This window comes from Erinaceus europaeus, chromosome 5 (assembly GCF_950295315.1).
Source record: "Erinaceus europaeus chromosome 5, mEriEur2.1, whole genome shotgun sequence".
NCBI lineage: Eukaryota > Metazoa > Chordata > Mammalia > Eulipotyphla > Erinaceidae > Erinaceus > Erinaceus europaeus.
The window spans coordinates 38,153,561-38,178,871 of NC_080166.1; the positions used below are offsets into that span (position 1 = coordinate 38,153,561).

At 37.3% G+C, this 25,311-nt stretch overlaps 1 protein-coding gene across 4 annotated transcripts in view; it reads left to right on the plus strand.

Annotated features, from left to right (window-relative positions):
• Positions 1 to 25,311, plus strand: part of RAI14 (retinoic acid induced 14) — a 176,315-nt gene that overhangs the window by 139,342 nt on the left and 11,662 nt on the right. The window contains exons 6-13 of one of the 4 annotated variants that reach the window (XM_060191212.1): positions 1,498 to 1,555; positions 2,349 to 2,419; positions 5,712 to 5,818; positions 6,391 to 6,569; positions 6,803 to 6,831; positions 8,138 to 8,224; positions 9,433 to 9,519; positions 13,988 to 14,045. In XM_060191212.1, coding sequence (XP_060047195.1) covers positions 1,498 to 1,555; positions 2,349 to 2,419; positions 5,712 to 5,818; positions 6,391 to 6,569; positions 6,803 to 6,831; positions 8,138 to 8,224; positions 9,433 to 9,519; positions 13,988 to 14,045 — 676 coding nt within the window. The remainder of the gene's footprint in view (positions 1 to 1,497; positions 1,556 to 2,348; positions 2,420 to 5,711; positions 5,819 to 6,390; positions 6,570 to 6,802; positions 6,832 to 8,137; positions 8,225 to 9,432; positions 9,520 to 13,987; positions 14,046 to 25,311) is intronic. The other 3 variants (XM_016191604.2, XM_060191213.1, XM_007530901.3) reach the window with 3 other exon arrangements.

Genomic DNA, 25,311 nt, shown 5'->3' on the forward strand with positions numbered 1-25,311 from the left:
TTCTGTGACTCCTGAATCCTTTTATCTCCTGCACACCGTGCATTACCACCAGGCACTGAATATAGACTTTACCTCAGAGTAGCTTCTGTGCTGGTAGTACTTGTAGTCAGGGCTGGGTGGTGGCACACCCAGTTGAGTGCACATGTTATAGTGCTCAAGAACCTTGGTTCAAGTCTGACCTGTCTGGGTTCAAGTCCTGGCTCTGTCACATACTGTGACCTGAGCAAAGTATTGAATTCTTTGTGCTCAGCTTCTTCATGTGAAAATGGGGTCAGTAATCATGTCTAACTTTGTTAGGAGACTTGGGACAATTAAACAGTGACTGGTTGATATAGCTAATAGTTGGTACTGTGTTTTGCTGTTGTTTTTAAGACAAAATATATTTGGAAGTCATTAGCTTCTAGACGGTGTTTCAGGCTGTGGATATGTTTGAGATTATGGGGGAAGAGAGCTAATAGTGAGTAACATGAACACCCAGGTTGCAGCTTTGGCTAAAAAAGCAGTTGCCAGAGCAGTGGCAGAGAAACCAGGATAGAACAGCCCAAGCAGGCTTCTAATAATAGGGAGGACAGTAGGTTGGAGACAACAGAGTGGACTGCAGGTGAGAAGTTGGTAAGATGAAGGCAAAAATGCTTGTTGTGGTGGTCCAGGAGGTGGCACAGTGTTGGATTCTGAAGCATGAGATACTAAGTTTAACCCCTGGCTTTTAATGTTTGCTGATGACCTTGAGAAAGGTCATCTCCATGGCATGTTTTTTTGTTTAAGATTATTTATTTTATGAGAGGCCAGAGCACTGCTCTAACATGTGTGGTACTTGGGATTGACCTTAGGGACCCATTTACTCTACTGATGAGCCACCTCCCCTGTCCACTCCTTGTAGTGCTGAGAACAAATATGCAACTGCAGTAGGTTCAGGAATGAATGGGAGATAAGGAGGACTGGCATGGGCAAGTCTTAAAATAACACTGCTTTTGTGAAGGGAGACAAAAACAGGGCAGGACCGGCGTAAGGATCCTGGTTCAAGCCCCCAGATCCCCACCTGCAGGGGAGACACTTCACAGGCTGTGAAGCAGGTCTGCAGGTGTCTATCTTTCTCTCCCCCTCTGTCTTCCCCTCCTCTCTCCATTTCTCTCTGGCCTATCTAACAACGATGACATCAACAACAATAACTACAACAACAATAAAAAAATACATTTAAAATTTTTTTTTAAATCAGGGCAGAAAATGGGAAGGCTAGGGTGGATGAGAAACCTGAGGATATATTAGCTAGTGGTGATGGTTCAGTGGCAGTGCAGTGATGGTGGATAAGAAAGGACATCTGAAGCAGCAGATTGTTTACATGTGTTGTCATTTTTTAAGTAAGTCAATTCCCAAGAGTTAAAGGCCCCCTATGACTTTTGGGGTTCACATGATTTTTTCATTTCCCTCCCAATGAGTCTTACTCTCCCTGTGGAAAAAAGGGTGAACTGACTATTAACTTTTTTTTTCATCTTAAAGGCAAAATGTCCAGCCGAAAGTATTGATAACTCTGGAAAAACAGCTTTACATTACGCAGGTAATTTTCATTCCCTTACTTGTCATTTTCTACCATAAAAAACAGTAACTTTTCCCTTTCCATAGTCAGGTTATTAACCATGTTATATTATTCCTGGTGTTGTTTGCTGTCATCGGTGCTAGACATTCCCATTTTACGTGGTTTGTAAATTGTATAGATTTAAACCAAGGAATTTATCATTCTGGAATTTATCAGTGGACTCACAAACAACCAAGAAAAAAATTGACATGGTTTATATTATAATTAATTTCATGTTCTTGTTTAAACTAAGACAGCATAGTCACAAGCATTTGTAGATATCGGGTGCAGGGTGTTGTTGTTTGTTTGTTTAATTTTAGCTTTGGGGATCAAAAAGAACAATCAGTTTTACTATTTATGATGTATGGTAGTTTTAGATTGTATGTTATGATACTTAAAGCATAAAGTTTTGATTTTAGTTTTGTTTTACCATCTGTCGCACAATTTCAGGTATGAAACATTGACACTGTCCTCAGGATGATTAGACTTACAGTTAGTGCTAGTTATAGACAAGCTTGCGTCCCATGAAATGTGAAACCAATTATTTGCCTAAAATAAAACTGGTAATCACTAAAACTGGTAATCACTATAGGTCTGGATAACATTGAAATTAGACAGTAATTTAAAACACCTCTTGAGCTTCATAACATTGTTTCTCTATGGTGTAGCTAGATTAAATATATTTAAACTGGGAACAATAAGGACTTTTCCTTCCTACAAGTTTCTGCTCCAGATATGAGCTTTGTGATCAGCTGTGGTCTTTTCCTTCCCTCAGCTGCACAGGGCTGCCTTCAAGTTGTGCAAGTTCTTTGTGAGCACAAAAGCCCCTTAAATCTCAACGATTTGGTAAGTACCAGGTGACCAGTAGCTCTAGAAAACAGACACTGGCTTCTAAAAGTCTCAGGCTTTAGAAACCTAAGTATTTGATACAATTCTATTGCTTTTCAGCCTGGATCATCTTCTGCAAAATGGCTTTTAAGTTTTATTCTTTGTTAAACCATTAGTGAAACATTTTGTAGCATCTCCTTTCTATATATGTATGCCAATTTCTAGGGTATGTAGGTGGGAGCCCAGGCAGTACCACACCTAGTTAAAAGCACACTCCACAGTATGCAAGGACTTGGGTTCCCCTTGACCCCCACCTCCAGGGGGAAGCTTCATGAATGGTGAAGCAGGTCTGCAGATGTGTCCGGTTGCGTTGTGGGGAAGAGAGAAGAGACCAGGAACTTGTGGTGGAGTGGGAACGCAAATCTTTATTCACATGGACACTCCAGAGTTGGGTGTGAGCACAGAGGTTTAGGCCACGTGGAGCTAGCAAAATGGCCAAGTGGAGCTAGCAAAATGGCCACCTCCTGCTATATACACCAGCCCTTCTCTGGGTCTGGATGTGGAAGAGAAAAAAAGAGTGAAACCCTCACAGCAGTGGGATTTATAAGGTAAAGACGGAAGTGGCAAGTCAGAACGGGATTGGCTAGGAAAGGGCTAGAGAGAGGCAAAAGGCATGCAGGAAGGGTGGAGGCATCCTTAGCAACTGTTGTGATGGTTTTAACTGAATTAGCAATACCCTGAGGGTATAACATGGTGCAGATATTTCAGGCAAAACAATGATTATGTAAGCAGAGCAGGGGGGCTGGCTTTCAGGCCCAACACAGGTATCTCTCTCTCTCACTCCCCTGTCAATTTCTCTCTGTCTCTATCCAATAATAAATTAAATTTAAAAAAAGAAAGACGCTGAAGTCGGTAGCACAGTGGGTTAAGCGCAGGTGTTGTTAAATGCAAGGACCAGTGTAAGGATCCCATTTGAGCCCATAGCCCTGCATCTGCAGCGGGTTTGCTTCACAAGCAGTGAAGCAGGTCTGCAGGTGTCTCTCTTTCTCTCCCCCTCTGTCTTCCCATCCTCTCTCCATTTCTCTCTGTCCTAACACCTACGACATCAATAACAACAATAATAACTACAACAATAAAAAAAAAGTCAATAAAAGGGAAAATAAACTTTAAAAAAAGTTTTTTTTAAAAAAAGATGCATTTTAGGGTATATAGGTTGTTTGCCATCAACCTAAACACTAATATGGCTTAATTTTTTTATTGTTAAAAATTAAAAATAATTCTAAGTCATAGTTCTATAATTTTCTTTCTGTATCTCAAGTATTATCATGCATACAGTTTGTTAGGATTTTTTCTAATTCAAGGACTACTTCCAGCTGATTTTAACCTTGTTGAGCTATTTTGGTAATAAATTTAAATTCCTATTGTTTATGGTTACATGTTTAGTTTCCTGCTCTTATGTGGAATCTGACATGTATGCGCTTAAACCTTATGGGGACATTATGAAATGAGCATATAAAATTTGTAAATAAATTCACATTTCCCAAAGCTTAGTACTTTAAGTCATAACCAGAAGTTTATATTTCCAGTTGGTATGAAAATGTTTGGCATGACTTAAACTCTGAGAATGAATAACTTTTAAATACATAATAGTAGGAGCTAGGTGGTGGTGCCATCTGGTTGAGAGCAAATGTTACCTTACACAAGGACCGAAGATCAAACCCCTGTTTCCCATTTGCTAGGAGGAAGCTTCACAAAAAGTGAAACAGTGCTACTTGTATCTGTCTTTTTTCTCTACCTCTCTGTCTTCCCCTCCCCTCTCAATTTCATTCTGTTCTATCAAATAAACAAAAAGAGAAAAGAAAAAAAGAAAAAAATTGATACCTACAGTAGTTAATACAGAAATTATTAGATCTTCATAGAGATAATTTTCTTAAAAGTTTATCAAAAATTCTGTTTTAAGAGGAAACTAGCTATATTCTTATACAGCAATTGTAAAAAAAAAAAAAAAAAAAAAAAAACCAACATTAAGAAAGGGGGAATAGCTTGATAGTAGGGCATATACTTCAAATTTATGAGGCCCAAGAGTTGAGTCCCAGTACAACAGCAAAACAAAAAAGGGGGCCGGGTGGTAGCAGTGGGTTAAGCGCACTGGTGCAAAGCGCTGGACGGAGGAAGGATCCCAGTTCCAGCCCCTGGATCCCCACCTGCAGGGGAGTTGCTTCACAAGCAATGAAGCAGGTCTGCAGGTGTTTTTCTCTCCCCGTCTTGGTCTTCTCCTCCTCTCTCCATGTCTCTCTGTCCTATCCAACAACAATGATATCAATAACAACAATAATAATAACCACAACAATGGTAAAACAACCAGGGTAACAGAAGGGAAAAAATGGCCTCCAGGAGCAGTGGATTCATGGCACAAGCACCGGGCCCTGGCAATAACCATGGAGGCAAAAAAAAAGAATCTCATTGTAAAAATAGTTGGGTGTATTATAACGTATCCTTTCCATTTGTCTACTTGAATATTTGTGAAAATTACTGCTAACCCCATTTGTCAGGTACATTCATAGAATGAGTATGGTTTGTATCATTTAAGTCTGATTCTCACTCTACACTATAAGCTTATGGGTATAGTTATCTATATATTATTTAGTTTTTGTATTTAATTCTACAATATGCCCATATTTAAATTATTGATTCCTCTAAGACCATTTGTATTATGAAATGCAGGGGGGGGCAAATTTTCCTTTTTCCCTAAGGAATCACCAATTGTTATGATATTTCAAATCATTCTTTAAATTGTTCATCTTTATCTAGTATTAAAAGTAAGAGATAAACTATTAAAGTTTGTTCTGTTTTGGTCCTAGTAAGATTATGCTTTCTGAGAAGAGTAGAAGGGTAGAATAGAATGTCTATAAATAACTCAGAAAAAGCAACTTAGAGAGCTGTGGGACCTATAAATGCCAAATAAAAATGTCTTTTCTTACTCCTGAGCTAACCCTCAATAAACATAATGTCCTTTCTCTGAGCTTTTAAAAATATCTTGCTTTCCACTTTCTCATATTATCACCACGCTGAGTGACAATAGAGGGAACAAGCAGATAAAGAATCTGAGGCTCCTGAGGAAAAGTTAATAGTAAAAATCCAAAAGAAGAGTTTCACTAGGAGCTAATAGTGCCCCTTTTGTACAAACTGTCATGACAGGTCACACATAAGCCCAACAGGACAATTGAGGAATAATGATAAAAGAGCAAGGATCTTAATGATTCTGAGTATAGTGTCTGAGTGATATTCTTCATCTGAATTTGTCTCCCAGGATGGGCATATACCATTGCTTCTTGCAGTACAGAATGGCCACAGTGAGGTCTGTCGCTTTCTTCTGGATCATGGAACAGATGTAAATTCCAGGGATAAGAATGGAAGGTACCATAAAAGTAGAAATCATGTGATTTCAGTAATAGCATATGCTGATAATCTTTTAAATTATCTTAGCTGTAATTTGGATCATTTGTTGTGAAGAGACTATTCTTTGCCTTTTGATTTGTAATAACAAATATTTTATATGTAAGTACTAAAGCAAATAATCCATTTTCTTTGACTTTTTATGCAAAGTAAAATAAAAATAAACATAATGACTGCTTTTTCTAAATAACCTTAGCAATATATAGGCACTTTACAAGGCTTGAGATGAGACAAAGACAAGATTTGTTCTGGTCATATGAAGTTCTGTTTAGACTTAAAAGACTGTTTCTATTTTATTGGTTCTAACATGACTTTAATGTTTTGATTTAATCTAAAGTACTAAAGAGTACCCAATTTCATCCTGATAATGCACCATTTTGAATTCCCTAGATTAAATGTAGTACAGTTTTAATGGCACTTAATCTTTTCCCTCTTTTTAAAATAAATGAAATGATTTCCCAAGACAGAGTTTTCACATTTTGTTAGTACTAATTGGTGTGTCTATTTTTTTTTTTCCTCCCTCTCCCCAACAGAACTGCTCTTATGCTGGCTTGTGAGATCGGCAACTCTAACATTGTAGAAGCCTTAATTAAAAAGGGTGCAGACCTAAACCTTGTAGATTCTCTTGGACACAATGCCTTACATTATTCCAAACTCTCAGAGAATGCAGGAATTCAAAGCCTTCTATTATCTAAAATCTCTCAGGATACTGGTATGTGAAAGAAAATAGCTAGTGTTGTTTTAAGTTTGTCCACTCCATTTTCCCCAAAGAATGAAGGAATTTGTGCAATATGATCTATTTTATTATTCTTTTAAACATATTCTTGAAGAAATATGAAGTGTTAAATATTGTGTCTGGTGTGTATATGTGTCTACCCAAAATGGATACGAGTTATTATGATTCTTAATAGTTCTCTTTTTTTCTCCCCACTTTTAACTCAACAGATTTAAAGACACCAACAAAACCAAAGCAGGTATTTATCTTTGTGGAAGGTTTTTTTTTTTTTCTAATCTGTGTGGGAATTTGAAAATATTCTGATTGAAATACTTTTGTCTAATAAAAAAGATTATACTGAAAATATGTAAGGATTAAAATATCTCTAGAGTCAGGCGGTAGCACAACAGGTTAAATGCACATGGTGCGCAGCACAAGGACCAGCATAAGTATCCCAGTTAGAGCCCCACAAGCAGTGAAGCAGGTCTGCAAGTATCTATCTTTCTCTCCCCCTCTCTGTCTTCCCCTCCTCTCTCCATTTCTCTCTGTCATATCCAACAACAACAACAATAATAACTACAATAATAAAAAACAACAAGGGCAACAAAAAGGGAATAAATATTAAAATATCTTTAGAATAAATGATTTGCTATTATAAGGTTATAAATCTTCTCTTAATGGTTTACCCTACTTTGAAAACATGTAACTATAAATTTGTTACATATATTATATATATTACATATATATATTTGTTACATACATATATATATATATATATATATACATAGACATTTTTTTCTGAAATGGGTTAAATTATGAGGATGAATGATAGGTTTTAAATACATACCTAATTTATTATATAGTTTCACCCATGACATTTAATAAAAATAATATTTAATTTCCTTTTACTTTAATTGAGGTGTTTTGAAATGTAATTAGTGTTACACAGATATAAAGTGAGAAGTCTGATCTATTATTTTAGCATTCATACTAAAGGGAAAATGTGCATAGTTTACTTTGTTAATGAAACCTATGCATGTATGTTTTATTCACTTATATGATTTTCATAAGCAACACATTCATTACTGAGTTTACAATATACTAATTGTGTTACTTACTCACCTATAACCTTTAGAGATAAGATTCTCCCTTGCCCCATATTTCTTAAGAAAATGAATGAGTAATATAAATATGGGGGGAATATCACTGCTTTGCATAAATATGAAAATTATGAATATATTCTGAGTTCTCTTAATCCTCCTACTTTCCCAGTTTTCCACATAACTTAATCTAGTTTTGCCTTGTTTGTGTATGTTGTTTGTTTGTTTGTTTGTTGTTGTTGTTGCTATTAAAGCATGGGCTGCTGGAAGAAAACTTGGAGCATGCATATGACTTTTTTTTTTAATGTTGGTAGCTGATTTCAAATCTGGTTAAAGTAAAAAATGCATGAACTATTTAGGTTTTATTTTTCTTTCTTTTTTTTAATTTTTTTAATGAAGCTATTTACTCAGACCTTACTAACCTAGCTAATCCACTTCCATTCTTTGGACTGTGATAACTTTCAGCATGACCAAGTATCTAAAATAAGCTCAGAAAGAAGTGGAACTCCAAAAAAACGCAAAGCTCCACCACCTCCTATCAGTCCTACCCAGGTAAAAACAAAAGCAAACCAACAGTGAAAAAACACAACAGCTATGACAAGATTTGGGTTTTTTTTTTTAAATATGTTTGTGTAGACCATAAATTATTAGAATTGGTCCTTAATCCTTACAACCTTTAAACTACTTTTTATGGTTTTAAATCAGTTGTGGTATGAAGAAGGCTGACTATTAATGTGTATGTAATGTTGGTTCATTTTTATTTTAAAATTGAAGAATTGAACAGACTTTTTAAAAATCTTCAATGGAACAGAAATGTTTTCCTTAAGATAATAAACACAATCTATTTTTAGTTCCTCACATTGAAGCACTAGTAAAGGGTAGGAAAATAGGTAGCTGATAAGGTAGTTACTTGAAAGTGAATACTTAAATGCTCTTAAAGCATATGCCTCTTTAATTACATTGAAGATTGACTAATATGAAAAGCAATTTTCATTTCTAAGCTTATAGTGTTCAGTACACTAAAGAGGAAGCGTGGGCATCTGTGAAGTGTCAAATAAAAACAGGATGAGATTTATTGTTAAGAGAATCACAAGTGGGAGTCGGACAGTAGCTCAGCGGGTTAAGTGCAGGTGGCATGAAGCACAAGGACCGGTGTAAGGATCCTGGTTGGAGCCCTGGCTCCCCACCTGCAGGGGTGGGGGCGGTCACTTCACAAGCGGTGAAGCAGGTCTGCAGGTGTCTATCTTTCTCTCCCCCTCTCTGTCTTCCCCTCCTCTCTCCATTTCTCTCTCTGTCCTATCCAACAACAACATCAATAACCACAACAATAATAACTACAACAACAATAAAACAACAAGGGCAACAAAAGGGAAAATAAATAAATATAAAAAAAGAATCACAAGCAGTGAATAGAATAATTTGTATTCAGATGATTGAGAAGAGTGTCATATCTGATAAATCGGATACCTTTTAAGTATTTTAACATGTATTAACATTCTAGATTTGCATTAGAAGTTTTATACTTATAAAATTGACTCTCGTAAATGCAGGAGTTTTTTAGTTTCTACTATGCGATCTTTTCAGAAATGTTTGAGGTAACTGAAATACGTTAAAAATAGATTATTCCTTTATTAACAAGGGTAAGAATTTTTTTTGCTAGATTTATATGTGTTTGGTTACATAAGTTGAGTATTTGGCATTGGAAAAGTCTTTGAAGAATTTATTATCAGTGTTTTAAATTATTTTTATTTTATTTTTAGTTGAGTGATGTGTCTTCCTCAAGATCAATAACTTCAACCCCACTTTCAGGAAAGGGATCAGTTTTTTTTACTGACCAACCCTTCAAGGTATTTCCTTTTTGTCTTCAATTCCACCGTGGAATTTTTGTCATATATAATAGATCTGGTTTAAGTTATATAACACTAGGCAAAACAGAATATCCTTCTTAGTGATTGGTTCACAACACTCCATGACAAAAAAAAAAAAGCATAAGCTATTGAAGTGTCCCTTGATTGTCTTTCCTGGTGTCAACACCATACAAAAATATTAGGATGAATAAATTATTTTAACTAACAAGTTTAATCATGTAAAATAGCACACTGAGTTAATCTGTCAACAAGATTTTTTCTGATGTTTTGAGAAATAATTGTGTATTTTAGATTAAACTTTTTCTCAATTCTAAAATGCATGTTCCTTTTAAAACTTTGAAAAATTCCATTAAGTTTTTATTCTACCTGATTTCACAGATTTGGAGATTGAAATTATTTTATAAAATGGAAAAATATTTCAGCTTTGCACCTACTAATAATCACAGTGATCATACTGGGGAAAAATTTATTGATATATATTCCTATCCCCCACCTGAGAATTACTAAAGTTAAGTTTTTTAAACTTCAGTGTACATTGATCTGATCTGAAAGACTCTAGTGTTGTGTCTTTTGCCTCATTATCTTACTTTTTTTAAAAAAGATTTATTTTTTACTTACAAGAGTGTATTATGTGAGACAGACATAAAGAGAGACAAGTTAGATACTCATGTTTCTCTCCTGTTTGTATAAATCTTTCACCTTTTACTAAATAATTCTGTCAACAGAGACAAGTACTTAAGGTTCTAGGGATTAAACTGGGAATCTCAAACAAAATAAATCCTATGCTCTATTAGTTGAGCTATTTTCCCAGCCACATATAAGAAAGAGACAGATTTACTCATTTGTTCATGAGGGAAAGGGAGTGAGGGTGAGGTGAGATATAATAATTATGCAAAGAGAATCATGTCAGACAGAGCTAAACAGTGCTCTGGTTAAAAAAGAAAAAAAAAAAAAACCAGAGTACTGCTCTGGCACATAGTATGCTGGAAGTCAAATTTGGGACCTGAAACTTGGGAGCCTAAGGTTTTATCATCCACTGTGCTATACCTCCCAGATCCCAAATTCCTACTCTTAAGTTGAATGTTCCAAAATTCTGTTTTAACAGTATCCCAGTTTGTACACATCTGTCTCCTGGTTAGAAACTAAATAAAGGTAAATATTGTTGCTATTTAAGATTGAAAGCTCAGGGGTCAGGCGGTAGCACAGTGGGTTAAGCACACATTGTTCCAAGCTCAAGGACCAGTGTCAGGATCCTGGTTTGACACCACCCCCCCCAACTCCCCACCTGCAGGGGCGGAGGGGGTCACTTCACAAGTGGTGAAGCAGGTCTGCAGGTGCCTATCTTTCTCTTCCCCCTCTGTCTTTCCCTCCTCTCTCTATTTCTCTCTGTCCTATCCAACAACATACGACAGCAATAACAACAAAAATAACCAAGACAATGATAAAATAACAAGGTTAACAAAAGTGGGGAAAAAATGTCCTCCAGGATCAGTGGATTTGTAGTTCAGGCACCGAGTCCCAGCAATAACCCTGGAGGCAAACACACACACACACATATATATATATAGCTGAGTTTTGTACACCATGAAAGCATGTCACAGTGCCATACATAATACCTGACACAGGTAAGCAATATGAAAGAAAGGGATTCAGAAGCTAGGGAAATAGTGAAATAGCTTTCATGCCTGAAATTTCAAGGTTCCAGGTTTAGTACCTAGCATCACTACAAGACATAGCTAAGTAGTAGTCCGGTTAAAATAAAACAACAACAAAACAAGATGGGGGGGGGGTATCAGACATACTTTTTATAACCTCCTAGTGAATGAACAGTATAAGAAGAAAATACTATCCTTTTTTTTTAGCTTTCAATTTAAAATAAAATTTCCAGTAACAAGAGATATCAGGCCAATGAAGGAAACTATGATCTTATAATTACCATTCTAATATCTTCTAAAACTGTGATTGAGAAAAATCAATGCACTCTAAAAGATAGTACCACAAGTTATGATTTTATAAGTACAGCCAAATTATTGTTCTAAACACACACACACAGAGAGATTGAAAATCAACATTGAATGACTAAAACTTAAGAAAAGTAATAGTAGCAGTTGCTAATAAGATTGTGGAAGAGCTAGAGAACTGTTAATCTATGATCTACCCAGTCATTCACAGATGTTTACCCAAGAGAAATATAAGCTACCTATCTCAAAATAACTTTTTTTTTTTTTTTGCTGGGCCTTCATTGTTCCATACTGACTTTTTCAGATAGACAGAGGGAGAGAGGGAAAGACAACATAATCCTAAAACTTCCCCCAGTGTTGTAAGGGTCAGGCTTGAACATAGGTTACATGTATGGCAAAGAAAGCATGCTTCCAGGTAACCTATCCTACTAGCTCTCAAAATTTATTTCTCTTCTCTCTCTCTCTCTCTCTCTCTCTCTCTTTCTCTCTCTCCCTTTCTTTCTCTCTCACTTTTCCTTCCTTCCTCCCTCCCTCCCTACCTACTTTCCTTTCATTGCCACCAAGGTTATAGCTGCAGTGTATTGCCTGTGTGGTGACTCTACCACTCCTAGTAGCCATTCCTCTCCCTCCCCTCTCCTTTTTTTCCTTCTTCTTTTAACTTAGTAAGACAAAAAGAAAGTGAGAGTGGAGAAGGAGAGAAAAAGAGATATCTGAAGCACTGTTCTACCTTTCATGAAGCTCCCCCACCCCCACTGTTGGGAACCAGGGTCTCGAACCCAGGTGTGCCACTGCCTAGCCTCTCCCTCAAATCTCTTATGTACAATTATTTATAGCATCTTTATTCAAAATCCCCAAATTAAAAACTGTCCAGATGCCTTTCAACAAGTGGATAAAGAGAAAGTGACACAGTGTATGGAGTGATATATGGAATGTTACCCAGCCATAAAGATAAAGAATAAAAAAACTGCCCAACCAGATTAACAGACAAACTTGGAAGTCATGCTGAAAGAAAGGAGCCAGACTGAAAGAAATTTATAACCTATAACCTATAACCTTCCATTTATAGTAATTCCAGCTAAAAAAGATAGCAGCATAGTAGCCTGGGAATGGGGTGAGCAGGGACTGATTCTGATAAAGCATGAAGAAACTTTCAGAGGTAATTAATATATTTTATATCTTGAATATCCAAGTTGTGTAGTTCAGATGAATGCAGTTTACCATGCCCTAGTATAATTGGGGAAATTTTTAAAAATAAATGTGTATTTTTAAATAAAAGATCGTTTTTGTAAAGATAAGCATGTGCCAAAAATAAGCCACTTTATTTTTAGTATTTGGGCCTTTACCAAAGTTCCTGCATTGAAAAATTAGATCTCTTATCATGGTCTGTAGCTCATCTAGATGAAACAGTAATTTCTGGCAAGTCACTATATTTTGTTCTGAACTGAGAGTCTGGCTTTGAAGTGAACAGAATTTTTGCAGCAGATTAACAAACATTCACGGAAAAGGTGACAAGTATTAATTCTAGTCCATAGTAATAATTTTGATTTCCTTACAAAAATCTCTTATCATCTCTGACAGATTTTAGTACATTTCTCTTAGAAGTATTAATGAATGTATATCATTAGCAAATAGCTCATAAAATGATAAAAGTAAAAACTACTGGGAAAAGTTTTTAATCAATGTGTTTTCCATAAAACTTTTATTTGACTTCATTTTGAAAGCTGTATTTTCTGTCTCAGAATTTAGATCATAGCCCACTAAATTAACTATAAAAGTTACAATAATCTTAAAATTGTGTTAAACAGTACATTTCTGAAAAATATTTTATAATTGTACTATCTGGATCCTCTAATGATTTGGAAATTATACTTTAATAGATAATTATCACTTTCTTTTTAGAGATTTATTTTCTAATGAAGAAGAGACATAGAGGAGAGAGAGAGAAAACTGGAGCATCACTATGGCATATGTGGTGCTGAGTATCAAACTTGGGACCTCCTGCTTGAGAGTCCAGCACTCTAGGCATGGTACTACCTCCTGGGCTACATCCTCCTCCTTCCTTGAGAGTATCTAGCTATTTTTCCATTTTTCCACACCAATTCAATATAAGTTCAAGGAGAAAAAGTTGCTTTATTCTTTTGTGGAATGATACATTCAGGAATATTCTACTTCATTTCTTACTTTCTTTATTGGGGGGTTAATGAATTACAGTACAGTTATTGGCAGGTACAATAGTCTCCCTGTGGTAGGTATCTACAAAACACTCTCACCACCAATTTAAGTCCTTTTCCACCATCATACACCAGAACCTCAAAACCACACTCACACTCCTCACCTGTCACTCTTTCCCTCCTTCTTCAGAGTCCTGTGCTAAATTTAGTCCAAGTTTTACTTTGTCTTTTCCCTTTCTCTCATTGTTTAAGTTTCATCGATTATTTATCCTTTTCATTTTGGCTTGTCTCACTTAACATGATATTGTGTTCCAGCAGGCTGAAATCAGTTCTGTACAGGAAAACAAAGACAGACTAAGTGACAGTACTACAGGTAAGATAAGGAAACATTTGAATGTGTCCTCTCCTCATCCTCTGTTCCATGCACTTCAAAAAAAGCAGAGTCCCTATTCTGTGTACTTGATATTTTATTTATTTTTTCATTTTGACAGCACCAAACGTTACTGCTCTGGGCTGACTCTCTGATAAAGACAGAGAGGAAGAAAACATCGCATGACCAAAGCTTCCTTCAACGCAATTGGGACCGGGTTCAAACCTGGGACACACTAATGGCAAAGCAGGCTCACTATCTAGTTGAACTAATCTGCTGGTCTTCCATGCAGCAATCTCTGTTCTATTTTATTTAAAGACAGCAAATGACAAGTGGGAGCCACTCTCTGAAAGCAAGGTTTAGAACTCCGATATAACATGCTGGATGTTAAGAGACCTCTAAGCTTGGACAAGAGAAACTCTGTCTCTGCTTTCATTTCTCCCTAACTAAATACTAGTACCTCCTTCAGTGATGGGTAGAGACAGTAGTCCTCAGTAGTAGTAGCACTGAACTCTGATGCCAGTAGAATTCGCCAATCTATCACTTTTCTGTTGTTGGACATATATTGAAATGCCATTTATAGGATTTCTACTAAAAAGTAATGAGAGTCAGTAGACCTACTGCCAGTTCTTGTTATTTAGTGTTTGTTTTACAAATAAGCTCTTAAACTTCTATAGCTGTATATTCTCTTTTAAAAGCTTAAAAACATTATTTTGAAAGAAATATTCATGAGCTGCAGACTTTCAGCTCTGTACAGCACTCCTTACAAATGAACAGCAGGTATATCCTGAAGGGAGAGCCAACTAAGCCCTTCTCAAAGCTGCAGCAAACTAACACTGTACTTTGAATGTTGGTGAGACACACGCAAAGATGAAGTGTTAATGAAATCATACACAGTTATATATGTCCTTCACCATGACAAGTACAATTCAGTGTATTGTGTTGTCAGAAAAATCATGGCATATTTTTCTATGCAAAAATGCATCTATAACTTCCAACAACCCAATATTAAGATTCTATCTTGTGGGTTTACCATTAAGGAATGTGATACAGAATCTTCAAAAATCAATCTAAAAGGTAGATTATTTCCAAGGCCCTTTTTTTGTTCCCACATTTAATTTGTTATCCAATTAGGTATTTCATATGTATTTGGAGATGGTAACTTTTATAGGATTTAGAAATACTAAGCTTTCTCTAGTTCCTAGCAGTGATGGGTATTAAGAGTAACTGAACGGGAGGGTTGGGGGGGGGGGGGTCAGGCAGCGGGTTAAGCACACATGGCACAAAGCACAAGGACCAGTGTAAATATCCCGGTTCAAGCCCCCCAGCTCCCCACCTGCGGGGAGGAAGCTTCACACGTGGTAAAGCAGGTCTGCAGGTGTCTGTATTTCTCTCCCCTCTCCGTCTTCCCCTCCTCTCTCCATTGCTCTCTGTTCTGTCCAACGAGGACGACATCAATAACAACTATAACAACTACAATAATAAGATAACAAGGGCAACAAAATGGAAAATAAGTAAATAAATATTTTTTAAAAAGAGTAACTGAACAGTTCTCACATTGAAAACTATAAATCATCAACTATGATTTATATGCTTAGAAGCAATTCCTATTGCTTAGAATCAGAAACGCCCATTATCCCCATTCATTCCAAGCTCACCGGGCTACATAAAGCTGTGACCATGACAACAAATAACAGAAACATTTCTATGAGGAAATGTTATTTTGAGTTCTACCAAATAACGATTCGCACCTCTGTATCAAACGACTGTGAGAATATAGAAATCATAGAATAGAAAATTCAGTGCCACTCAGACTGTGGTCTCCATAGCTTGCTAGTCTACAATAAATAAAGAGTTTATACCAGAAAGTCATCCAGTTATGTTACCAAGGACACTGTTTTGTCCAGCTGACATATTTTTTCATAGGAAGACCTTTCTGGCTGAAGGAAGCAGTACATTGGATTACATTTAGTTTGTAGCACTGATTTAGATTCAATTTCAACAAAATAATTAGTAAGATATCTAAATGCTGTGGTTTAAAAGCAGTGACTACTAGGAAATCCAGAAAAGGGAAGACTGTTTCTTGCTAGGGTAGTTAAGTGAAAGCTTTGAGGAGATGGCAGTGTTTGCTTTGTGTCCTTGAAGGATGCCTTGGAGCACGCTAACCAGAGAGTCCTTGCAAAGTAGTCATAAGAATGAAGAATTACAAAGCCAAAAGACCAGCATAAGGATCCCTGTTCGAGCCCCCGGCTTCCCACCTGTAGGGGAGTCACTTCACAAGCGGTGAAACAGATCTGCAGGTGTCTGTCTTTCTCTCCCCCTCTTTGTCTTCCCCTCCTCTCTCCATTTCTCTCTGTCCTATCCAAACAGTGACATCAATCATAACTACAACAATAAAAAAACAAGGGCAACAAAAGGGAATAAATAATAAATATTTTTTAAAAGAATGAAGAATTAAAGTATCAGCCTTCTATTTGGTTTATAGGGAGGACGGTTAAATAAAAACTTGCATCTGGGAAAGACTGAAATCTAGAGAACTAAGTCATCAGTCATAAACCTGACAAAGTAGACAAGGTCAGATCATAGTGGTCTTTAAGACAACTAACTATAGGAATTTAGAAATTACTTTCAGAAAGAGAGCACTGAGAACAATAGACTTGAAGGACCCTAGCAAAGTAGTTACTAGAGTAATAGTGGTGGGGATAAGAAATGAACCATGTTTCAGTGATGTTTCTAAAATAATTCACATAAATGGAATGGATCAAATGCAACTATGACACTAAATCATATGTATATCTCAGTAAAGAAATCCTAGTACCTAAGATTTGCTTTGCTGTTTGTTCATCCAGCTGATAGAGGGTTTCATAGTCAGGACTCAAAAAAAAAAAGAACTGAATTGGGCTAGAGATAGAGAGCTGGCTTGTTAAAGGATAAAGAAATAATAGTTTAATTATAATTTTTTTCTATTTTTCTCTTTTTTTTTATTGGGGAATTAATGTTTTAAATTCAACAGTAAGTACAATAGTTTGTTTTTTTTTTTTTAATTTTTTATTTAAGAAAGGATTAGTGAACAAAAGCATAAGGTAGGAGGGGTACAACTCCACACAATTCCCACCACCCAATCCCCATAACCCACCCCCTCCCATGATAGCCTTCCCATTCTCTAGCCCTCTGGGAGCATGGACCCAGGGTCGTTGAGGGTTGCAGAAGGTAGAGGGTCTGGCTTCTGTAATTGCTTCCCCGCTGAATATGGGCGTTGACTGGTCAGTCCATACTCCCAGTCTGCCTCTCTCTTTCCCTAGTAAGGTGTGTCTCTGGGGAAGCTGAGCTCCAGGACACATTGGTGGGGTCTTCAATCCAGGGAAGCCTAGCCAGCATCCTGGTGGCATCTGGAACCTGGTGATTGAAAAGAGAGTTAACATACAAAGCCAAACAATTTGTTGAGCAATCATGGATCCCAAGCTTGGAATAGTGGAGAGGAAGTGTTAGGGAGGTACTCACTGCAAACTCTAGTGTAATCCTGCTTTCAGGTATATATTTTGCAGTAGTTTATGGATACGTGTGCACATACGCTCTCTCTCACAGAAACTGGTGTATGTCTAGGTTATGGGACTTTGTTAGAAAGTGAACTACCTGAGATGAAATTAGAGTGTACTATAAAAGGAAAGGTCTCACCCGAGTAATGAAGCTGAAGGGTTGTCATTCCACACGTGAAGTCTCTGGATACACTCTGAGGTGAAGCATGTTGAGATGGCAATTGTTGCTTTGGTTAGGTTGTGATCGGCGGATGCAATATTATTTGGTTTGGATTGGGAGATGCATACGGGAAAGTGAGCCCTATCCAAGAGTGCCAGGACTGGGGGAAGTAGGGGCTCTATAGTGAAGATGTGAGGTTCCTGCTGTCTTAGGGTTCAAAAAGACAATCAATAGTTAATATTATCATCACATTATTTGTTAATTGGGTTAACTTTGAAAAGTCCCTTTGTTATGGTTTGCTGTACAGTACCCAGTATCTTGTATATAGCTGTGCTATTGGAAGCTTCTAATCTACTTGGTCTAGGCTTTTGAGAGAGTCCGCATATCAAATACGTAGCCTATCTATTAAAAAGATTCAGTTTGTCTTTTGAGAACCTTTGAGACATACAATTGATTTCCCCCTCTCATATTAATTAACTACTGGTTTATATGTCTACATTTTGCTAGGAGTGTACATAAACACCATTCCCATCACCAAAGGACCGTGACCCATCCCTCCCGCCCACTCCCACCCCCCACTGGCCCAGGAAGCTACATGTCTACCCCTCACCACTGGGTTTTTACTTTGGTGCCCTACTTACAATTTGATCAGGTCCTGCTTTTAGTTTCCCTTTCAGATCTTCTAAGTCAGCTTCTGTTGATGAGTGGGATCATCCCATACTCATCTTTAACTTTCTGACTTAGTTCACTTAACATAATTCCTTCTAGCTCTGTCCAAGATGGGTCAGAGAAGGTGGGTTCATTGTTCTTGATAGCTGCATAGTATTCCATTGTGTATATATACCACAGCTTTCTCAGCCATTCATCTGTTGTTGGGCACCTGGGTTGCTTCCAGGTTTTAGCTATTATGAATTGGGCTGCTATGAACATAGGAGTACACACCTCTTTTTGGTTGGGTGTTATGGAGTCCTTGGGGTATAACCCCAGGAGAGGAATTATTGGGTCATATGGAAGGTCCATGTCTAGCTTTCTTAGAGTTTTCCAGACTGCTCTCCACAGAGGCTGTACCAATTTACATTCCCACCAGCAATGTAAAAGGGTTCCTCTGTCCCCACATCCTCTCCAGCATTTGTTGCTGCTGTCCTTTTTGATGTATGCCATTCTTACAGGAGTGAGGTGGTATCTTAGTGTTGTCTTAATTTGCATTTCTCTGATAATCAGTGACCTGGAGCAGTTTTTCATATGTTTGTTAGCCTTTTGGATCTCCTCTGTAGTGAATGTTTTGTTCATATCCTCTGCCCATTTTTGGATGGGGTCATTTGCTTTTTTGCGGCTAAGTTTGCTGAGCTCTTTATATATTTTGGTGATTAGTTTCTTGTCTGATGTCTGGCATGTGAAGATCTTCTCCCATTCTGTCAGGGGTCTCTCTGTTTGTTTAATAGTTTCTTTGGATGTGCAGAAGCTTTTCAATTTGATGTAGTCCCATTGGTTTGTTTCTGCTTTGGTCTTCCTTGCAATTGGGTTTGATTCATCAAAGATGTCCTTGAGGTGTAGATGGGAAAGTGTTTTACCAATGTTTTCCTCTAAGTATTTGATTGTTTCTGGTCTGACATCTAGGTCTTTGATCCATTTGGAGTTGATTTTTGTTTCTGGTGAGATAAGGTGGTTCAATTTCATTCTTCTGCATGTTTCAACCCAGTTTTCCCAGCACCATTTATTGAAGAGAGCCTCCTTCTTCCATTTAATCCTTTGGGCCCCCTTATCAAAGATTAGATGCCCATAGGTGTTGGGATTTACTTCTGGGCTTTCAATTCTGTTCCACTGGTCTGTGTGCCTATTTTTGTTCCAGTACCATGCTGTTTTGATGATGATGGCTTTATAATATAGTTTAAGGTCTGGGAGTGTGATGCCTACATTTCTGTTTCTTTTCCTTAGGATGGTTTTGGCAATTCTAGGTGTTTTCAGGTTCCAGATAAATGATTGTAGTGTTTGTTCTATTCTCTTAAAGAAGCTTGGTGGAACTTTGATGGGTATTGCATTAAATTTGTATATGGCTCTGGGGAGAATGTTCATTTTGATGATATTTATTCTTCCAATCCATGAGCATGGGATATCTTTCCATTTCTTGGTATCATTTTCTATCTCCTTGAGTAGCGACTCATAGTTTTCAGCATACAAGTCTTTCACTTCTTTGGTCAACTTTATTCCTAGGTATTTGATTGATTTTCCTGAAACAGTAAATGGGAGTGATTTCTGGATGTCTTCTTCTTCAGATTTAGTGTTTGCATAAAGAAATGCCACTGATTTTTGTACATTGATTTTGTAGCCTGATACCTTGCTATATTGCCTAACAACTTCCAGTAATTTTCTACTGGATTCTTTAGGTCTTTCTATGTATACTATCATATCATCTGCAAATAGTGAGAGCTTGACTTCTTCCCTTCCAATCTGTATCCCTTTGATTTCTTTCTCTTGCCTGATTGCTATGGCAAGAACTTCCAATACTATGTTGAAGAGTAACGGTGACAGTGGGTAGCCCTGTCTAGTCCCTGATCTGAGGGGGAATGCTTTCAGCTTCTCTCCATTGAGTATGATGTTGGCTGTAGGTTTGCTATATATAGACTCCACTATCTTGAGGAATTTCCCATCTATTCCCATTTTTTGTAGAGTTTTGAGCATGAATGGGTGTTGGATTTTGTCAAAGGCTTTCTCTGCATCTATTGAGATAATCATGTGGTTTTTGGCTTTGCTTTTATTGATGTGATGAATGACATTGATTGATTTACGGATGTTGAACCAGCCTTGCATTCCTGGGATGAATCCCACTTGGTCATGATGAACAATCTTTTTGATATGTTGCTGTATCCGGTTGGCCAAGATCTTGTTTAATATTTTGGCATCTATGTTCATCAGAGATATTGGTCTGTAGTTTTCCTTTTTTGTTCTGTCCCTATCAGCTTTTGGTATCAGGGTGATGTTGGCTTCATAAAAGGTGGAAGGGAGTATTCCTGTTTCTTCAATCTTATGGAATAGCTTAAGAAGTATGGGTATTAACTGTTTCCTGAAAGTTTTGTAGAATTCGTTTGTGAAGCCGTCTGGTCCAGGACTTTTGTTGTTGGGGAGTACAGTAGTTTCTACATGCATAACATTCCCCCCAGTTTCCCATATAACAATACAACCCCCACTAGGTCCTCTGAATCCTTCTTGGACCTGTATTCTCCCCACCAACCCAGCCCAGAGTCATTTACTTTGGTGCGATACGCCAATTCGATTTCAGGTTCTACTTGTGTTTTCTTATCTGTTTTTCAACTTCTGCCTGACAGTGAGATCATCCCATATTCATCCTTCTGTTTCTGACTTATTTCACTCAACATGATTTTTTCAAGGTCCATCCAAGATCGGCTGAAAACGGTGAAGTCACCATTTTTAATAGCTGAGTAGTATTCCGTTGTGTATATATACCACAACTTGCTCAGCCACTCATCTGTTGTTGGACACCTGGGTTGGTTCCAGGTTTTGGCTATTACAAATTGTGCTGCCAAGAACATATGTGTACACAGATCTTTTTAGATGGATATGTTGGGTTCCTTAGGATATATCCCCAGAAGAAGAATTGCAGGATCATAGGGTAGGTCCATTTCTAGCCTTCTGAGAGTTCTCCAGACTGTTCTCCACAGGGGTTGGACCAATTTACATTCCCACCAGCAGTGTAGGAGGGTTCCTTTGAGCCCACACCCTCTCCAGCATTTGCTGCTGTTACCTTTTCTGGTGTATGATATCCTCACAGGAGTGAAGTGGTATTTCATTATTGTCTTTATTTGCATTTCTCTGACAATCAGAGACTTGGAGCATTTTTCTTCATGTGTTTTGGATCTCTTCTGTGGTTAATATTCTGTCCATGTCCTCCCCCCATTTTTGGATGGGGTTATTTGTTGTCGTGTTCTTGAGTTTGGCAAGCTCTTTCTATATGTTGGTTATTAAACTCTTGTCTGATGTACGGCATGTAAAGATCTTCTCCCATTCTGTGAGGGGTCTGTTGGTTTGGGTAGTGGTTTCTTTTGCTGTGAAGAAGCTTTTTAATTTGATGTAGCCCCATAGGTTTATACTTGCCTTAGTCTTCCTTGTAATTGGATTCGTTTCATTGAAAATGTCTTTAAAATTTATGCAGAAAAGAGTTCGGCCAATACTTTCTTCTAAGTATCTGATAGTTTGTGGTCTAACATCCAAGTCCTTGATTCAGTTGGAATTGACTTTTGTATTTGGTGAAATACAGTGGTTCAGTTTCATTCTTCTGCATGTTTCAACCCATTTATTCCAACAACATTTGTTGAAGAGGTTCTGCTTTCCCAATTTAATAGCCTGAGCCCCTTTGTCAAAGATTAGATGTCCATAGGTGTGGGGGCTCATTTCCGGGCTCTCAATTCTATTCCACTGGTCAGTGTGTCTATTCATGTTCCAGTACCAAGCAGTTTTGATGACAGTGGCCCTATAATACAATTTGAGATCTGGGAGTGTGATGCCTCCGGTTCTGTTCTTTTTTCTCAAGATTGTTTTGGCAATTCTAGGTCTTTTCTGGTTCCAGATAAACATTTGTAGCTTTTGTTCTATTCTCCTAAAAAATGTGCTTGGCATCTTGATAGGGATAGCATTAAATCTGTAGATGGCTCTGAGTAGTATATTCATTTTGATGATGTTAATTCTACCAACCCATGAACATGAAATATCTTTCCACTTCTTTGTGTCTTTTTCTATTTCCTTGAGTAGTGACTCATAATTTTCAGTATACAAGTCTTTCACTTCTTTGGTTAGGTTTACTCTTAGATATTTTATTGTTTTTGTTGCTATAGTAAAAGGAATTGATTTCTGGATTTCAATTTCTTCTAGCTTAGTGTTTGCATAGAGTTATGCCACTGACTTTTGAATGTTAATTTTGTAGCCTGACACCTTACTGTATTTTCTGATGATTTCCAAAACCTTCTTGCTGGATTTCTTAGGTTTTTCTGTGTATACTATCATGTCATCTGCAAATAGGGAAAGTTTGACTTCTTCTCTTCCAATCTGTATCCCTTTAGTTCCTTGGTCCTGCCTGATTGCTATGGCAAGAATTTCCAATACTATGTTGAATAGTAATGGTGATAGCGGGCAGCCCTGTCTAGTACCTGATCTGAGGGGAAATGCTTCCAGTTTTCACCATTGAGTATGATGTTGGCTGTAGGTTTGCTATTTATAGACTCCGCTATCTTCAGGAACTGTCCATCTATTCCCATTTATTGTAGTGTTTTGATCATAAAGGGATGTTGGACTTTGTCAAAGGCTTTCTCTGCATCTATTGATATGACTATGTGGTTTTTGGTCTTGCTTTTGCTGATGTGGTGGATCGCATTGATTGATTTACGTATATTAAACCAACCTTGCATGCCTGGGATAAACCCCACTTGGTCATGATGAACAACCTTGTTAATATATTGCTGTATCCGGTTGGCTAGAATTTTGTGCAGTATTTTAGCATCTATGTTCATCAGAGATATTTGTCTGTAGTTTTCTTTTTTGGTTGTGTCCCTGTCTGCTTTTGGTATCAGAGTGATGTTAGCTTCATAAAAGCTGGCAGGGAGTATTCCAGTGTCTTCAATCTTCTGAAAGACTTTTAAAAGTAGAGGTATTAGTTCTTCTTTGAAGGTTTTGTAGAATTCATTTGTAAAACCATCTGGTCCAGGACTTTTATTTTTGGGGAGATTTTTGAAAACTGTTTCAATTTCATTAGCTGTGATGGGCCTGTTCATGTTATCCACTTCCTCTTTACTTAGTTTTGGAAATTGGTAGGTATCTAGGAAATCGTCCATTTCTTCCAGGTTCTCTAGCTTGGTGGCATATAGTTGTTCATAGAAGCCTTGCATGATATGTTGAATTTCTGCGGTGTCTGTTGTGATATCTCCTCTTTCATTTAGTATCCGATTTATTTGGGTCTTCTCTCTTTTTTGCTTTGTGAGTCTGGCTAAAGGTTTGTCGATTTTGTTCACTCTTTTGAAGAACCAACATTTACTATTGTTGCTCTTTTGTATGGCTTTCTTATTCTCAATGCTATTTATTTCTGCCCTAACTTTAGTGATTTCTGTCCTTGCCCTAACTTTAGTGATTTCTGTCCTTCTGGTTGCTTTAGGTTTCCTTTGTTCTTCTTCTTCTAGGTCTTTAAGATGTACAATCAGGCTGCTTATTTGTGCTTTTTCTTGTTTCCTAATGTGTGCTTGTATGGCTATGAACTTCCCTTTCAGTACTGCCTTAGCTGTGTCCCAAATATTTTTATAGCTTGTGTCTTCATTTTCATTGAAGTCTCGAAACATTCTGATTTCTTCCTTTATTTCCTCTTTGACCCAGAAGTTGTTAAGAAGTGTACTGTTGAGCTTCCACATTTTGGGATTATTAATAATCTTTTGTTGATTGTTAAGTGTTAGTTTAAATTCCACTGTGATCTGAGAAGATGCTTGGGATGATTTCAATGCTCTTGAATTTGCCGATGCTGTCTTTGTGGCCTAACATATGGTGTATCCTTGAGAATGACCCATGTGGGTTTGAGTAAAATGTGTATTCCAGTTTCTTGGGATGAGTGACTCTGAAAATGTCCAATAGTTCTAGTTTATCTATCTCTTCATTTAGCTCCCTTATGTCTGTATTGATTTTCTGCCTTGATGATCTGTCAAGTTGAGAGAGTGGAGTGTTAAAGTGTCCTACTATGACTGTGTTGCTGTTAATATATTGCAGTAGCTCTTTCAGTAGACGTTTGATGTATTTAGATGGCTTCTCATTGGGTGCATAGATGTTAATAATTGTTAAGTCCTCTTGATAGACATCCTCTGAGCATTAAGTAGTGTCCATTCCTATCTTTTTTAATCTTATCTATTTTAAAGTCTATCATGTCAGATATGAGAATAGCTGTTCCTGACCTTTTTTGTGGGCCATTGGCTTGTATGATAGTTTTCCATCCTTTCACTTTAAGTCTGTGTTTGTCTTGTTGAGTTAGGTGGGTTTCCTGTAGACAGCATATTGTTGGGTTATATTTTCTGAACCATCTTCCTACTCTATGTCTTTTCATAGGTCAATTTAGGCCATTGACATTTATTGATATCAAAGATTGAAGGTATTTTCACGCCATTCTTGTAGAGTTTTAGAGTGTTCTGATATATGTCCTATTTATGATGATCTGACTGTTTATAGAAGACCTTTCAGAACTTCTTTCAGGGCAGGCTTGTGATAGTTGATTCCTTCAACTGTTGCTTGTCTGAGAAGGTTTTGATGCCTCCATCTAGTCTGAATGACAGTCTAGCAGAATATAATATTCTTGGTTGAAAGCCTTTCTCATTGAGCACTCGATTAGATATCTTGCCATTCTCTTCTGGCCTGTAGTGTTTGTGTGGAGAAGTCTGCTGCTAATCTTATGGCTTTTCCTCTGTAGGTGACTCTTTGTTTTTCTCTTGCAGCCTTCAGGATCCTTTCTTTGTCCTTATTCCTTTCCATTCTAAATATGATGTGTCTTGGTGTCTTTAAGTCTGGGTTAATTCTCTTTGGGACCCTCTGGGCT